The 17,325-nt window shown below is 35.2% G+C and overlaps 1 protein-coding gene across 2 annotated transcripts; it reads right to left on the reverse strand.

Moving 5' to 3' along the window:
• Nucleotides 1–3,067: 3,067 nt before the first annotated feature.
• Nucleotides 3,068–15,894, reverse strand: LOC147073999 (uncharacterized). Of its 2 annotated transcripts, none has more exons than XM_085944467.1 (4): nt 15,814–15,894; nt 12,271–12,497; nt 8,937–9,213; nt 3,068–6,000 (listed from the first exon to the last, which is right to left on the reverse strand). In XM_085944467.1, the coding sequence occupies exons 1-4, from the start codon at nt 15,866–15,868 to the stop codon at nt 5,597–5,599; spliced, it is 963 nt and encodes a 320-aa protein (XP_085800593.1). In that variant the 5' UTR covers nt 15,869–15,894; the 3' UTR covers nt 3,068–5,596. The 2 variants fall into 2 exon arrangements, with proteins under 2 accessions (XP_085800593.1, XP_085800594.1); XM_085944468.1 differs by lacking the exon at nt 15,814–15,894 and adding an exon at nt 13,722–13,766.
• Between the last annotated feature and the right edge of the window lie 1,431 nt (nt 15,895–17,325).

A 17,325-nucleotide genomic window follows, 5' to 3' on the forward strand; every position in this document is an offset into this window, starting at 1 on the left:
AGAAGTTATTGGACCCACCTGCAGGCATTTAGTGGTATTATTTCTTTAGCAAAATAACTTGGGTGCCCTCAAATTTATTAAATATATTTTTTCTGTCGACTTTTGATACATATTATAATATATTCAATTTTTGGCAAGTATAGATATAAGAATAGCCATCTAACAAAATTGGGTATAATATGGACAAGGTAAACATTATTAATTTTTTTTATGGTGAATTAAGAATTTTAATAGATACTTCAACTATAGAAAGAACAATAGATTTAATCTACATTTTTTTTTAAATAGGTTTTATTGTATAATAACGTTGTACACGACTAAATACACGTTTTGTCCAAAGGATGTAAGCTGCAAATGCCAAATTATTATCTAAATTTTTCTCGTAATTAAAAAAAAATGAGAAAGTGAAATGGAAGAAAAGACTTTTATTAGTTTAATAATTATTAATATCAGATTGGGGATATAAAAACCAAATTATTAATTGTCATGCACTTCAAGCTTATGCCTATTTTACATCTTAACTTTAATCAAAAACCACAACAAAAACGTTTTTATGCTTTCTTAAGATTTGATTTGATGTGGGAATTTCCTTTTTTTCTTTTAATAGTCGAATTATATTATTCCACTATTATGTAATATTAAAACCAAATTTGACATTTCCACTGTACCAATTTTATGTTTCATTAGCTAATAGAAAATCTCATATCATACCATATGTTCTTATATAGGGAGTTGTTCCTGGTAGTTAGTATAGGATTAAAGAGAATATGATTCTTAATCGTATGTTAATATAATTTATACATAATATAATAATGTGATTTGGATATGTGAACAAAGGTTGTGAAGAAATCAAAGACTTTGTTTATTTTATAATTGTTTATTTGAATTGTACTTGAAACATACTGACATTTCAACGACTGTATTTTGGATAGATCCAAGAAATTTGAGTAGTTGCGTATGTGCTCAGATGGTGCATAAAACGAAAAATCTTAAATTCATACCGAAAAGTATGGGTGAAACTAGGATCCCATTGCTCGGAATACCAGCTGGTCGTCATCTTCCAGGCAAACTTTCCAAGATATTGTGAAATAACTAGGTCTTAATTTCGCAAAAACCCAAAGAATCTGAATAAAAACGACCTAACGGTCTACAACAATTTGTTATACGAAGATGAAGAGAATTATTATTGGTAGATACCTAAATAAGAGATGACTTATAATGTATTGCTGCAGATAGTAAAAGGGTGGTGTTAACTTGACGACGGCTTGTAAAGGTAGAAGGAATATTAATTCGGTTTCAGGCAATACATCTTCATCGATTATTATAAAATTTGAAAACATCGATTTATCTTTTCTAGGTCTTCAGTGTTTATCGTATGTGTTATTTCATATGATAAACAGTATTGTTATTTAAGTTTAATCTATATGAAGACAGTAGAAAGGAAAAAGGACGTAACCCTCAGTTTTTTTAAAATAGGTTTTATTGAATAATTTCGTTGTACGCGAAAAAGATGTAAGCTGCAAATGCTGATTTATTATCAAAATTTACCAAGCAATTTAAAAAAAAAAGAGGGAAGTGATGTGGGAAAAACGACTTAACCATAATTTTTGTTGGTTTTTCTTTAATTAACTGAATAATTAATAACAGATTAGGGATATAAAAACCAAATTAATAATTATTATCATGCACTTCATGGTTATGTATACGTTGTATTTAACCTTTGACTGAAAACCACAACAAAAACGTTTTTGTGTCTCCTGTAAAAATTGATTTGTGTGGATTTCGTCTTTTTTCCTTTCTACATTCGATATTATGCAGTGAAAACCAAATGTTAAATAAATATTTTATAAAATAAACTTTTTATTGTAAGTTTTAATAAATTTTTAACTACATATTTATGTGCGAAAGGAAAAGAAAAATAATATATTCAATTTCTAAATGAGTTAAATATGTACATATTTAGGTACGATTATCCGTACCATATACATAAATTTAATGACAAAACAAATGAGTCAAATCAACGCCTCTCAGCCTACATAAAGGTAGAAGACGTTCACATTTAACTTTGTCCAAAACTCAATCTTTAGAGCAGGGGTTCACAAAGTGTGTCCCGTGGGCCAATTATGTCCCGCGAGATTTATGTGAAATCTGTATTATTTTTTATTCTTCATATCGAATATTAAAAATTACATTTAAAATTAAATATACTCCAGCAAGAATGAATGGCCAGACACTTTGATATTAATTGTGTATGTGGATGTGCGATCAGAAAAATACTCAAGGATCATTCAATGGATGTTAGATGAATTTTCTAAGCGCTTCTTGGATTTTAAAGAAACATCAAATGAATTTTAACACAATGCTTACGGACCCTTTTAATTAATTTTGTAATTAACGTGTTAATTTGCATTTGAAAAGTAATTAGCAAAAACACAATTTTGTGCGGCCCGTAAGCTATGGGTTAATAATTTTCAAGATATCTTTTCATGTAACCCGGACGCTGTTCCCGTAAATATTCTGTTTGAATCAATTGATTTGTATGATAACATGGAAGCAAAAGCATCTTATCGTGATAAGAATTTAATTGAATTCTATAAAGGACTTTCACTTAAGGAATATCCAAATATAGTTAAACATGCTCATCAAATAATGGCTTATTTATTTGATTTGGAGATACCCATATTTGTGAAAAAACGTTTTTTACAATAAGCATTAATAAATCAAACTTAAGATCAAAATGAACAGGTATTTTGCATATTCACACCACAAAATTTGATACTAAATTACAGGATTTAGTTTCAAACAAACAATTGCATAAATCACATGGTAAAAAAAATAAATATTATTTTTTAGTATTTTAACAAGAGTAATAATAATGTATATTTAGTTAAAAATATAAGTTTACACAATGAAATTTTATTTTTATTTAAAAAAAAAAACAGAAAATTTTTGATTTCAAAATTGTCCTTTTGACGAAAAAGTTTGTAAACCCCTGCTTTAGAGTCTAAACATATCTCCCTTATCTTTTCGCGCACCGATAGATGTTATGTCATTTTTTTTTCGTTTTCATTACTTAACCGTTTTTTGCGACGGTTTTTTTTAAATTCTACTGATTTTAAAAATTGATCATAACAACAAATATTATGTGTATGTCAATGTGTATGTCAGGAAAACACACAGAAACAGAACATTTTTTCCGTAATTCTGTTTAGAGTGTATTTAAAAAATATTTTACCGTGTAAAGGTCAAAAATGAAGAATTCTATTATAATGACCTGTCTTTTTTCATCGTTGAAATCATCATTTCATAATCATATTGTCATTTAATTAACATTATAGGGTAAATAAACGTTAAAATGAGAATTCAGCCATATTTTGGTACATTAGACTAAATGGTCCTTTATAATAATTCTTTTTTCAATACGTGCAATATTAATTTTTAATATTTCACAGTGCCATATTATTGGTAAACTTTGGATTGGTCATTAAGTAAAGATTTTTTTTATAGTCTAAAATCTTTCTTTAGGCACCAAAGTGCATGATTGCTACATCAGTCCCATGCAGTTTCGTCTCGGGACAAGGAAGCGTGGCACTAAAAAAAATTCAGTCTGACGCGTTTTTAGAATCATGGAAGGCGGCCGTGCACAAATGCGGCTTCATATACACGACGGATGGAGATGGGGTAACTCAAATCGTGGCCATTAACTAATAAGTTTGGAGAAATATTTTACATTCTATATTCGTGTCCCGAAACTTGTACGTATGCAGTTCACCGTGAAATGTTGTATCGAAAATATATGCCCGTATATTAAAGACCGTCCAACCTCTTTGGGTCGTATAGTACTGACATAATATTAATGTCTACATAAAATACGTTTCTTATCGGTTTACACTTTACAGGAAGCCAGCAGCAGACAATTTTTGAAAATAGCCAATATACTGGATTATTAAAGTTGTTTGGTTAGGTTTTCATTCTTGAATTCATGAATTTTGCCAAAATCAGCTATGATATACATATTGAATCTAATAACATTGGAGACCGTATAGTATGCTGTCATTTCATTCCGATTAGAAAGCTCACGGCGTACTGTGCCACGGTGAAATGTTTTACGTACAATTTACATGTAACCTTCTATATTTGCCATAATCATTAAATGCGTAATTATCTCAAGGTCCACTCCTCCCCATAAAAAATACAAAAAAAAATATATTTTAAAATGAAGACAACTCTTTTATTTAATTATTTTACAAGTCTTAAGAATATTGAGATAACAATCATCAAATTATGCCAATGCCAATTACAAAACGCAAACTGGTGAAATTTCTCCATAAACGACGAGTGGATTGTAAAACTCAATGCAAATATTTCTGATTATATTTTACTGTGCAATGATATTAATTAGGTAATTAATTAAAATATATGGCAGTATTCTCAATTTCAAATGACGATGTTTATAAAATGTTGTTGTCTATGATAAAAAAAAGATAGAACATAATAATGGTATATATCAGCGGTGGCGAACCTATTAATAAAATTAATTTACATTTTTTACAAGAACATAATATTGGCTATTCTTCATGACACTTGCAATATTGCGCTTGAGTCAGTCTGATGGTCGTCATTGTAATAATATATACAAGCAAGTTTAAATAGCTTGTCACCAGGAAATTTTTTGGGTGGTCATAGTTTATAATTATAAATGCATAAAAGTCGCATTTAAATACATTACCACTGGAGAGTTTTTTAGTCATTAAATTTCTAATAAAACAAATATATTGTGAAATAAATTACTTGTCATCAGTTTTATCACCAGCAAGGTATTTTTGGTGGTTATATCATAGGTTCTACTTGTAAATTCAGAAATATCATACTTTTGCGCTTTATCCTTGGTTTTTCTAATGAAAATGTATGTTTAACTAGGCGAATGTTATGCTTGTATAAGAATAAACATCGTATTTATAAATGTTTTTATCACTTTATGGAGATGGTAGAGCGGAAATTAAAAAAAACAATATATGAAGCGCCTAGTTTCAAAGGACCCTAGAACGATTTTAGGTAGTTCTGAGAAAAATGAGAAAAATATTAAATCTGTGAACTTTATGTATTTATTTTTTAATTCGTTACATTTGAAATGAAAGAGTATTTTGGCTTTCCATTTTAGGGGTATTTGAAAAGCACACCCAACCATTTTAACGGGTTTTGGAATTTACCCTAATTTTTGATGATACGTATTGACGGTTTTTGGCGTTTTTTAAAGTTCAATATTTGGCCATCATATCATACTAACATATCTAACTCAAAAATTTTCAAAAACCGTTTTAGGGGTTTTTGCAACAAGGCACTTAACATTTCCATATTTTTTTAATAATCAATTAAGTAATACTATTAATAGACACCTAATGCGGTTCCTAATTTATAATTAATTACCCGCAATATTAACCACTGGCACGCCACTCATTATTACGAATATTTTGGCATGTAAGCATTAAAAGGTTCGCCATTGCTGGTATATATTATATGAAGTGATGGTTCTGCTCTCAAATATTATGTAAAATAAATCTTATTTTTTAACTTTACACGACACTTCAGCCATTAATTAAAAGATGTATCGCCCACTCAAGAAGCTTTTAAAAAAACTTCCAATATTTCCAATAGTATATAGACTGGTCAAAATAAATCTACCCCAAAAATTAGTGATGGGAACCGCACTTTCTTTTTCTTGATCACACTTGATCTCCCATGGGTTATCCACGAAATAAAAATGAACAGAGATGACTCCGTACATATCCGTCCAGTCTCCCAAGCATTTAGGTCCATTAGGGACAGTCAACTCAACGGCCTGGCGATTGATATTGTCATACCAGTTTCTTTTAACGTATTTTGTTTTTCCGAAAAATTGCCAACCAATACCGTCCATGCTTCCATCTTTGGTCATCAAGAAGAAGGGCTGAAAATTCTTGCAGCAGCTTGTCTTGTACATGTCGTAGTAATAATGCGTTCCTATATTTAAAATATCATAATATGAATGAACAAATGAATGAAAACCATCATACAGAGCGTCAATCAATAACTCTCCAATTGACGTGGATGATGTGTTTACATGTATTACAAATAATTTTCACTCTGAAGAGACCGGATATCCTTAGATTTTTAAAGGAATGTAGTAACTATGTAAAAATATGTCGACAGGGGAAAGTGGAAGTTGTCAAAAGTCACTCCAAATCATAAAAGTGGTGGGTGCTTACAGAAAACTTCCGTGTCCGGAAACTTGTACGTATGTAGTTCGCCGTATCATACTTCACCGTGAAATGTTGTATCGGAAATAATATATGGTCGTATATTAAAGACCGTCCAACCTCGTTCGGTCGTATAGTACCTAATGAGATAAAATTCATGTCTAAATAAAACGCGGTTCTTGTCGGCTTACACTTTACAGGAACCAGCAGCAAATAAATTTTGAAAATAGCCGATATACTGGGTTATTTGTTAGGTTAGGTTAGGTTTTCATTCTTGAATTCATGAATTTTACCAAAATCAGCTATGAAAATTGAATGAATGTTCATATTGAATCTAATATAATTGCAGAACATATAGTATACGGTCATCTCTTTCCGATATAAAGCTCACGGCGAACTATGCCACGGTGAAATATTTTACGTACAATTTACATGTACCTAACCGAGAACTACAACATGTTAGTAGCTGTTATCTCTATACCAGGAAAAATTCTGGCGATGATCATGCATTGTTGGATTTCTCCAAAACTTGAGAGTAATTTGTTATGAATGAACAGCGTGGAATTAGAGCAAGCTGATCAACGGAAACTCACATAAAAATATTTATCGTGAATCTCAGAATCACATTAATTCCAGGCGATTTGTCTTTAGTTTCAAGCGGCTTCAAAGGTCCTTTCTTCACCATAACAATAAGTAATAATGTCAATTGTTCAATATGACAAGCAATAACTTGCGTCAACAACAAATAAGCGGGTAATCTAAAAAACCATCGGCAGATGAGAATAATTTCCAAACAAGTGTGTCTGTGTCCAAGGCTGAAAGATTATCTATGGGGGAAAATAGTGTTATCTAACAATGCAAATACACAATATTACAACCTAAAAAGTCTTCAGGGGGTGCTTCTACCTACTAGAGGCACCTAGCGGAAAAATGCGAAGCTTGCTATTTGAGACATTTTTTTGATAATTTACAATTTCAACTGTATTAATTAATAAATATGTATCTGAAAACATTTAAAAAATATATATTTTTTATTTTAAGTCAAAGATAAACTGCAATTGTAAAAAAATGTGAATCTGTTACATATTTACGCACACAGTTACGTTATTGTTACATTATATTTTATGGTCATATTTATAATTAAAAATTAGTTTATTAAGTTTTCTATCTTTTGACATAGAGATTTTTGACTAATTCATAGTTTTAATATTTTTTTATATTTATTTTAAAAAACATCAGTTTTATAAAAATAAAAATGTGCATAACTTAAAATCCTTTTTATTTATATAAAATCTTATTTATGTATGGTCTCAATATTTAAGCTCGATTAATAAAAAGGATTTCAAGTTATACACTTGTAAAGCCAGTGCTCACCTACACATCGGAAACCTGGACATTAACTCTGCGAAATGAACGAGTCGTGAACATTTTTGATAGAAAAATTCTCCGCCGTATATATGGACCGATCAGGGACGGCACCATTTGGAGGAGAAGATATAATGCTGAGCTCTACGGACTGTACGAAAATTGCAGCGCAGTTCAATCAATTAAGATTGGGAGACTGCGATGGCTAGGTCATGTGCACCGTATGAATGACAATGAACCGGCAAAGAGAGTGATGTCCAGCAATCCAATAGGACGTAGAAGAAGAGGGAGGCCAAAGATTCGCTGGTTAGATGGAGCTGCCAGTGACTGCCGTATTCTGGGGGTACCAAATTGGAAAGCGGCCACACTGGATAGGGACAGGTGGAGGGAGCTGTTGGAGGAGGCTAGGACCAACACCGGGTTGTCGCGCCCCTGATGACGATGATCAAGTTATACACATTTTATATTTTTATAAAAATCAATGTTTTTTTTAAATAGATATAAAAAATATTAAAACTATGAATTAGTCAAAAATCTGTACGAGGAAAAATTGAAAACTTAATAAACTAAATCGTAATAACAAATATGACCATAAAATATAATGTAATAATAACGTAACTGTGTACGTAAATATGTAACAAATTCACATTTTTTTTTACAATTGTAAGTTTATCTTTGACTTATAATAAAAAATATTTTTCTTTTTAATGTTTTCAGATACATAATATTTATTAATCAATACAGTTGAAATTGTAAATTATCAAAAAAATGTCTCAAATTGCAAGCTTCGTATTTTTCCGCTAGGTACCTCTGGTAGGTAGAAACATCCCCCTTAACACGCTGGAACAACCAATGACATTAATATGGACGAAGCATCTGGAAAAAAAATACACTCCTTTTTTTGTCGGGTCTGCCGAATGGCATAATCTGTTCTAATGTCATTACAATAAAGTGATATTGCTATAAATTCCCGATGCTTTTTGTCGGGTCTGTCGAATGGTTCGGTTCGAACGGGCTCGCTCAAATGAGCATTGACACTAGAAACACTGTTCTAACGCCATTACAATCAAGGTGATATTGCTATAAATTCCCGATGCGTGATATCGCATAATGGAAATTGCGTGACGTCTACCTATACATGTGCGAATGTCGCTATGCGCGAATTTACTTGCTAGCTGCTGTATTGAGTGCGCTGTCCATTAATAATGTCATTGGGAACAACACATTCAGGATTTTATTTTTCGTCAAGTAATATGGAACAATAAAAATACAAAGACAACAAATGAACACCCCGTGCGAAGTCGCGTACAAATGCTAGTAAATTATAAAACTTACCCATATTAGGCAAGCAATTTTGTTTGGTGTAAGGTGTCTCTGAAGCTATTATAGCCTCGTCTGTAGGAACTTCAGTAAAAGATGTTCGATTCTTGAACCAGAGTCCATCTCCAAGAGTTTCGACGACATCTCTTCCACCATCCTCGATGGTCTCGGGACTGACAATAAGGAAAGTTGATGTCCAGTATTCGACCCAGTTAATAAATTTCTTCTCAAAAACTCCGAACTTATTGAAGTCATAAGGGATTCCTTTGCCTTCTACGTCTGTCGGAGGGATCTAAATAATGATATCAAGAAAATTTGCAATTCAAGGGTCACAAAATCATCGAAGTAATTAAATACTTCATTCACTTATATTTTTATGTTTTAATAATTATTGCTATTTATTTTAACATGTACTCAGAAGCTATTTTCAAGGAAACACGGTGAATCGGTGGGTATTATGGTTAATGGCAAACATATTAACAATATACGATATGCCGATGATACTGTGCTGATTGCTGATAGTTTAAAAAGTTTACATCAACTGGTAGAAAAGGTTATTGAGGTCAGTAATTCTTATGGTTTAAAAATGAACCTCAAGAAAACTAAACTATTACTAGTATCAAAAACAGCGACACCAGACACCAACACAAATTTTGTCATTAACAGCGAACCAATCGAACGTGTGACCCATTATAAATATTTAGGTACATGGGTCAATGAGAAATGGGACCAGTCTTAGGAAATAAAAACTAGAATTGAGATCGCAAGGAGCGCCTTTCTCAAAATGAGACGCCTTCTTAGCAATCGAGATCTTAACCTAGGTCTGAGACTGCGTATGGTACGTTGTTATGTGCTCTCAATTCTTTTCTATGGTATGGAAGTATGGACGCTAAACCAAGAGATGTCATGGAGACTTGAAGCTTTCGAGATGTGGCTGTATAGACGCATCCTCAAAATTCCTTGGACTAACCGGGTGACAAATATTGAAGTTCTCAATCGAATGGGGAAGGACCGAGAAGTTCTACGTAGTATCAAAACCAGGAAACTACAATACCTCGGCCACATTATGAGAGGACAAAAATACAGCATTCCCTAACTTGTCACTCAAGGAAAGATCAATGGAAGCGTAGCAGAGAACGGCGCCGCATTTCGTGGCTTAAGAACCTCCGTGATTGGTACGAGTGCAGCTCCACCGAACTGTTCCAGGTAGCAGACGACAAAGATAAGATCGCCTTGATGGTGGCCGACCTCCGCTAGGGGATGGCACAATAAGAAGAAGAAGCTATATCCGATGACGCAAACTCCATATAGTGGCTGACTCAATTAAAACAATTATTTCCTAAATATACTTTTCAAGATATTATTTTGATTGTGAGTAGGTACGTCAATAAATAGCGGATCATAATTCATTCGTTATCTCTCGAATATAAGGTCCCGGTCTGTTAGTATCTCGGTGTCGGAATCGCTCCACACAACATCACATTCTACCGAGATCGGACCTCGGAATAGTATCATAAGTATTGTAACATAACTACTGTAACATACTCTTGTACCATCGGATCAACCACCAAATCTCGAGTTCTCGTTTCTCCTTCTGACGACCTCTTCACCAACAACACCATGACCCTCACAGTGATGCCTAGCATAATGGTTCGTCTCAAAATCATGATAGGAAATCTTCATCGTAAGCCGGTACGGCCACATCTCGATCTCTGATGGCTGTCCGGAAATTTGTACCTATGCAGTTCGCCGTATCACATATATTATATTAAAGATAATTATATTAAAGACCATCCAACCTTTTTGGGTCGTATAGTACTGAGATGAAATTCATGTCCAAATAAAACACGGTTCTTGTCGGTTTACTTACAGGAACCCAGCGGCAAAACAAATTTTGAAAAAGCCGATATATTGGATTATTTGTTAGGTTAGGTTTTCAATCTTGAGTTCATGAATTTTGCCATAATCGGCTATGATAATGCTCCACGAACAACCCGTATTTTTTTCATCTCAGTACTATAATAGAGATGACCGTATAGTGTACGGCCATCTCTTCCGATAAGAAAGCTCACGGCGAACTGTGCTACGGTAAAATGTAATACGTACAATTTACATGTAACCCTCCAATGGTACGTTTCTTTAACGTCTAGGCCTCAACACCATACGTCTAATTCGGTTGTAATTGAGTATCTGCCTACCACCGTAGGGGATGTATCTTCATTAGCTACCGGTAGTCCCAGAAGTACCCGACCTGATGTATAGATAGCAGTTTGTGTTTGAAAATAATGACCATGATAAAAAGTACCAACCTTATAAAGCCTAAGTTTTAAGTTTGACGACGCTACGTTGTTCAGTAATTATTTGTCAGCCATCAACAGTGAACGCTCTCAGTGAATTTGTAAACATGGAAAAAATTGGTCATACTTATGTGATACAATACTTTCATTTGAAAGGCTTCAGTCCAACCAATATCAAAGCGGCGCTAGATTCTACTCTGGGGGTGTCTGCTTCTTTGTTTACAATAGTAACATATTGGGTGGCTGAGTTTAAACGAGCAAACAAAAACAGCATCGTGAGGATGTTTCAATCGACTGTTTGGCGAAGTTTCACAGCAATAAAGCAGAGTTTTTGCGTCTATTCATAACCATGGATGAAACATGGATCCATCACTTCACACTGAGACGAAGGAACAGTCAAAACAATTGACTGAAAGGGGAGAATCGGCTCCAAAGAAGGCGAAGACAGTTCCATCTGCAGGCAAGGTCTTGGCGTCAGTTTTTTGGGATGCGCGTGGGATAATTTTCATTGATTATCTTCAGAAAGGAAAATCAATCAACGGCGTGTATTATGCAAACTTATTACAGCGTTTGAGTGATGAAATAAAGAAAAAACAACCGTATTTGGCGAAAAAGAAAGTTTTGTTTCATCAGGACAATTCGTCAGTTCCCACATCCGTTATCGCGATGGCCAAAATCAATGAGTTAAAGTTCGAATTGCTTCCTCACGCAGCCTATTCGCCAGATTTAGCCCTCTCGGATTATTTTCTGTTTTCAAACTTGAAAAAATGGCTCGGTGGTAAAAGATTTGCCAACAATGAAGAGGTGGAGTATGCGGTTGATGGCTATTTTGAGGAGCTCGACGATTCTCACTGTAAACAGGGTATCGAAACTATTGAACATCGCTGGGAAAAGTGTATCGACCTAAAAGAAGACTACGTAGAGAAATAAAAATATTTTTTCCCATTTTTTTTGTATTTTCTTTGTTAGGTCGGGTACTTCTGGGACTACCCTCGTATCAGTGGTAATAATAATAAGACTCGTCTGAGTGGACGTATTTTCTTGATACTTACAGCACATTGAATACCAGCAATGGACCCCTGAACATCATACAAAGCACAGACACGTACATCCTCTTGAGATAAGCAAAGAGTGGTGAGACCAAGTGAATTAGGGCATTCCACCTTTACCCATTTGTCGGCCTCGGCATCTTTCTGGGTATTGCGAATAATCCAAAAGGCATCCACATTTTCCATATATCCACTGAAGGCAAATTTGACACGAATCTGGGTCCAATGTGCTGTAAAATATATCGATTATAAACATTTATTTTTTGATCAACACTGCCTTACCCACGTTTCACACTTAGCGAATACTATCGTCAACGTGTGTATTGAAAATGGTGGCGTGACTTTATACGGTGCGATAATATTCACTCCGTATAAAACTAGGGTTAGGTGTAAGGTATCAATATTAAAATACATACCTGACGAAAAGAAGTGAACGCAAATTTGAAATATGTATCCGTATTTAAATGTCGGTAGAGTTTATTTATCTACTGCATAATATATTTACGAATGAATAAAATTTGTATGAATAGGCTCTGATGTATATGATCAGGGTCGTTTCAGGGTCACTTTATTCTTCAAATGATACCGTCCACCTAATGTCCTAACACAGTGATGGCGAACCTATGGCATGCGAATGTTTTATTTCGAAGAGAAAAAGAATTAAGTACCTGAATTAGTTTAAAAAATATTTTACAGGTAATATTAAAAAGAAGGACGACTCAGCCATGCATATTTGCTTCAGTTTTTAATATCATTTACGACGCAAACGGAAACGACGAAATTAATGCATAAATGACAGATTGCATTGTATAAAAAATGGTAAGCAATACTCTAAAAATAAGCATTGCCTACGATTAATGTAGATATATAATTGGGTTGGTCGATCCTTGGTTTTTATGTATCACACATAATATTATTGCCCTGACCTCATCAGGTGGCGGGAGAAACCGTGCCGCGAACCTCTGATTTTGATCGATTTACAATGCTTGAGACCACTGTAGCGAGAAAATACCTCACATTCTGATCGAAGCAATTCTGGTATCAATTTGTGCGTAAAGAACCAAATTAAGTAATACAGTAATAAACAATTTCATTTCTACCCACAGAAATGGCTTTACCAAATAAGAATCAAAATTTTCGTAAAGCTTATATTTAATAGTAATTCTGACAAATAGTTTCAAAATTGGTGGACTGAAATGTATGGCAAAAGTGAAAAAAGTGATAAAGCTAGGTTTACTTTTGTGTGCTATGTTCTGACGTGATATCTATAACATTATCATTTTTTTTCATCATCGAATTTTGAATACGGGAATTTGAAGAAAAGGTATTATGAGCGAGACAGAAAAACGTTACAGCTTTTAGCTTACCTTTTAGTTTTATATTATATACCTACTAGATACTACATAATATTATACATACAATCTAATAAATAAGTTATATATAGTTTATAATACCTTTTGTTAATAGTATGATGTTTTTCTTCCTGTGCTACTATTCCATCGTAAGCCCGGTCGCACATACAAAACCGCCTCGACTGGCACATGCTCATAAATCAAAACTGACGGCTAATGTTGCAACTCTCTTCCTCACACACAGGCGGGACCATGTCAGGACAGTGACGTCACATGGCTAGCCGAAGCGAATGACTGACAGCGAAAAGCAGAATCTATGAATGTGCCGTCGAATTTTCCTATTCTACCTGCGGCCCCGTGGCGAGGGGTGGAGGTAGGCTGTTCTTCGACATAACTAGTGCACACTAAAATTTGTCAGTCATAGTTATTTGTTTTCATTGAACTGTAGTAATCATACCACTCAGCATTACAAGTGCGACACACATCAATATTCATGTTTTGATTTCAAAACAAATCGGAGTTGCGGTTGTCAGCATTTCTTCAATCATAACCTAGATCAACAGTGTCTAATATGATTTATTTAATTGCGACAATGACTTTTGTAATGTATTGATTTCATTTATATAAATAACGAAAGACAGTTGAGAAGAACTCACTCCTGACTCGTCACTTGACACAGTCACCTCACTTCTCACTCGATCACCGTCACTCTTAGTATTATAGTTAACAGTAAATCGGTAGTCGTCGCTGCGGATCGCGGCTTGGCCGGAGTACGAGCTCACCGCAATTACTCTGCACCGTTAATCTTTACTCCTACCATTGTAGCCCTTTGTCACTCTTCATCAAGACAATAAACATCTACATCCATCTCCGCTACCGCCGCGCAATCAACTCACCTGCCTAGCTTATCATACTCCCCAAAGTGGTGACCCCGACTTTGAAAACCACGCAACCTTCAGATATTCAAACCTTCTCCGTTTCGACATCCCAGCATCATGAAATTCACTCGCAGCGTCATCACCACGACATCATGAACTCTACGGCGACCGGACAAGAGACCACCGGCTACGACGATGGCAGACTAGCCCGGTTTTGCGCTTGTCACCATTTACATAGTAGGCATGGTCATCCCAGCCTATTTCACTTGGCGGACTTGCGGGAAGGAGGAAGATGACCCGGCAGGTCTTCGAAGAGCTCCGCGTCAACGGAGAGACGCGGATGCAGCCACCTCCACGCTAGATTTATCCAGTCACTATTTTCACAGCACATTACACACGACATACACAAACGTACAAAGGTTTTTCACGTATTCACATAATAGTTTATATTTTCATATACTATGCACTGATTTCAGCACATGTCAGACATCACGATTACACATTTAACATCACTAGAAACATGTTTAATAAACCTTAGACCATCGTTCATTAAAACCATGTCCGGAATTTTGTACGTATGCAATTCGCCGTATAACACTTGACCGTGGAATGTTGTATCGGAAATATATATGGTCGTGTATTACAGACCGTCCAACCTCTTTGGGTCGCATAGTACTGAGATAAAATTCATGTTTAAATAAAACACGGTTCTTGTCGGTTTACTTTAAAGGGAAGCACTATGCTGCACCTATGCTATGTGTGGTAGTACATTAAGTTACATGTGTTTTGTGAATGATAAAATCACATCGACAAATTCGATGTGTTGCAGTCGAGATAAGTTTCAATATGCGACGTGATTAAAAGTTAATGCCATCTGCGGCACGAACTTGCAACATCTGATTGTAGTGCTTGTTATTTCTACAATCTTCTTTATCTATACAAACAATTTATCGTATTGAATTTTTACTCAAAGTGTAAGTAATAACTGGCACTAGAATAGAAATTTACAATTTCGCGCACAGCCTAAATACATAGGACCTTCATAAACAGTTTATTAAATTTCTTATGAATACATTGTCACCACGTCAATGCTAAATCGAATATGTCACTAGCAATGTTCCCTGCAAGATATGCTCATGCGTGCGCGCATACCTACAAAAATGTGTCCGCATTTGTGACGGGTGACACCAACCGTAGTTACGCCACTGCTCAGATGCGTCGATGATCCGCACACACAATATAAAAATAAAATTAGAGGGAATGTTTGTTACTGGTAATAATAATATAATGTAGATAATAAATATTATTGAACTCACAAGTATTACAGAAGACATAACCCACTAGAGCAGCAAATAAAATCAAAGACTTCATTTTAGATAGAGGTAATTAAACTGACTAGTCAAACACCTCATCGAATCTGTTTTATATTGAAATATTTAATTAGACAGGAAAACAGATGTTATCAGTTATCATCAACACATGTGGCAATAGTTAATTTAGAACTGTGTGCAAAATTACGTAAATGAATAAGTAAACAAAAACTTTCCAAAAAACACAGTCGGAATGTTATAAATTATACCTATTGGTATATAGCACAATAATACATCGTCAAAGCATGTGAGGAGATGTAGTATTGTATCGAGGAGAAGTAAGGTTCGACAAAAAACTAGTAGACGTAGACAACAGTTTGTCCTGTATTTCATCAGGGCGCTTCTACGAAGCTTTTTCATGGGAATTGCTACTACGCTGCCAGCGTATGGTGTTCACGTATCCATAAAAGTGTCAAATTTAGAAGCACTCTGTTAATTGGGCAGAGCGGTGTGCTGTTATAAATTACGAAGGCCTACCGCTCAACTTCAACGGACACGTTTCCAGTCCTGGCTAGCATTCTTCCACTTAACCTGCATATACAGGTACGCGGTGCATCCACAATGTTCTTCAAAAGCGAGGAGGCCGTTGTTGGTGACTTTCACCTTGCCCCGCCTCCTCTGCTTGTTGCTGAAAAAGTAACCTAGTTGAAGTGGAGAATACGTCTTAAAATGCATGTATTATAATGCGGCGTCGAAGACCTGGCAGCGAAAGTGGAATGAATATACCTGCACACATATATGTTCTTTCCGGATATTAAATGGCGATTGGAGATAACCAGGTTGAATTCTGACCATCACAAAAGTAAATTTTTGACAGGCTACGGTGGGTGCGCTGCCAAGCTCTTTGAGCTTGGACTTGTTACCCGACCGACATGTCCATGTGGCGGAGAAAAACAGGATGCAAACCACATCCTCTGGGAATGTACGAGAATGTGCTTCGAGAGGGAAGAGTTACTCAAGTCGGTCCAATCAGCTGTTGGGCCCATCGGGCCGTCCGACCTGGTCGCCTCCAAGGCCAATTATCTTGCATTTAAGAAAAATGCGGCGTCTTAGTGTGGGCGTGAAAATCTCTTCACATATTTTTTGCCGTATGATTAGCTTGATTTTTTGTTATATTTATTAAATTCCTTTAATTTTTGTTAATTTTCTTGTGCCTTTTCTCTCCCCAGCACTTGGAGTAAAATCAGTAAACTCAGTCAAAGCTCACTTGAGAGCGTGGCGACCTCAGTCTCTGGTAACTACTCCTGGGACATTACTAGGCATACACAACTGCACAGATGCTTCACATCAAACGTAGTGCCTCATAATACACTCGATTAAGACCAAGTGTGGTGCGGGGCGGGTTTGGTTTGGAGGGCATGTTTGTGATGTCCGTATTTCATCCGCGGGCCGGATTTACTTTAGGGCTATATAGGAGCTATCCCCAGTGTCCCCAAATTGGTAAGGGGCCCGGACCCC

Source organism: Rhyacophila brunnea, unplaced genomic scaffold (genome assembly GCF_057557595.1).
Source record: "Rhyacophila brunnea isolate RB1 unplaced genomic scaffold, BYU_Rbru_1.0 scaffold_17, whole genome shotgun sequence".
NCBI classification, from domain to species: Eukaryota; Metazoa; Arthropoda; class Insecta; order Trichoptera; family Rhyacophilidae; genus Rhyacophila; species Rhyacophila brunnea.

What these genes read in the sequence shown, in the direction of transcription:
- LOC147073999 (XM_085944467.1), bottom strand. Translation starts at nt 15,868, where the DNA reads ATGAAGTCTTTGATTTTATTTGCTGCTCTAGTGGGTTATGTCTTCTGT. An exon ending in TTATGTCTTCTGTAATACTT is followed by an intron (nt 12,498 to 15,813) that starts GTGAGTTCAATA and finishes TATATTTTACAG; the next exon opens with CACATTGGACCCAGATTCGT. An exon ending in AAATTGCTTGCCTAATATGG is followed by an intron (nt 6,001 to 8,936) that starts GTAAGTTTTATA and finishes TTTTAAATATAG; the next exon opens with GAACGCATTATTACTACGAC.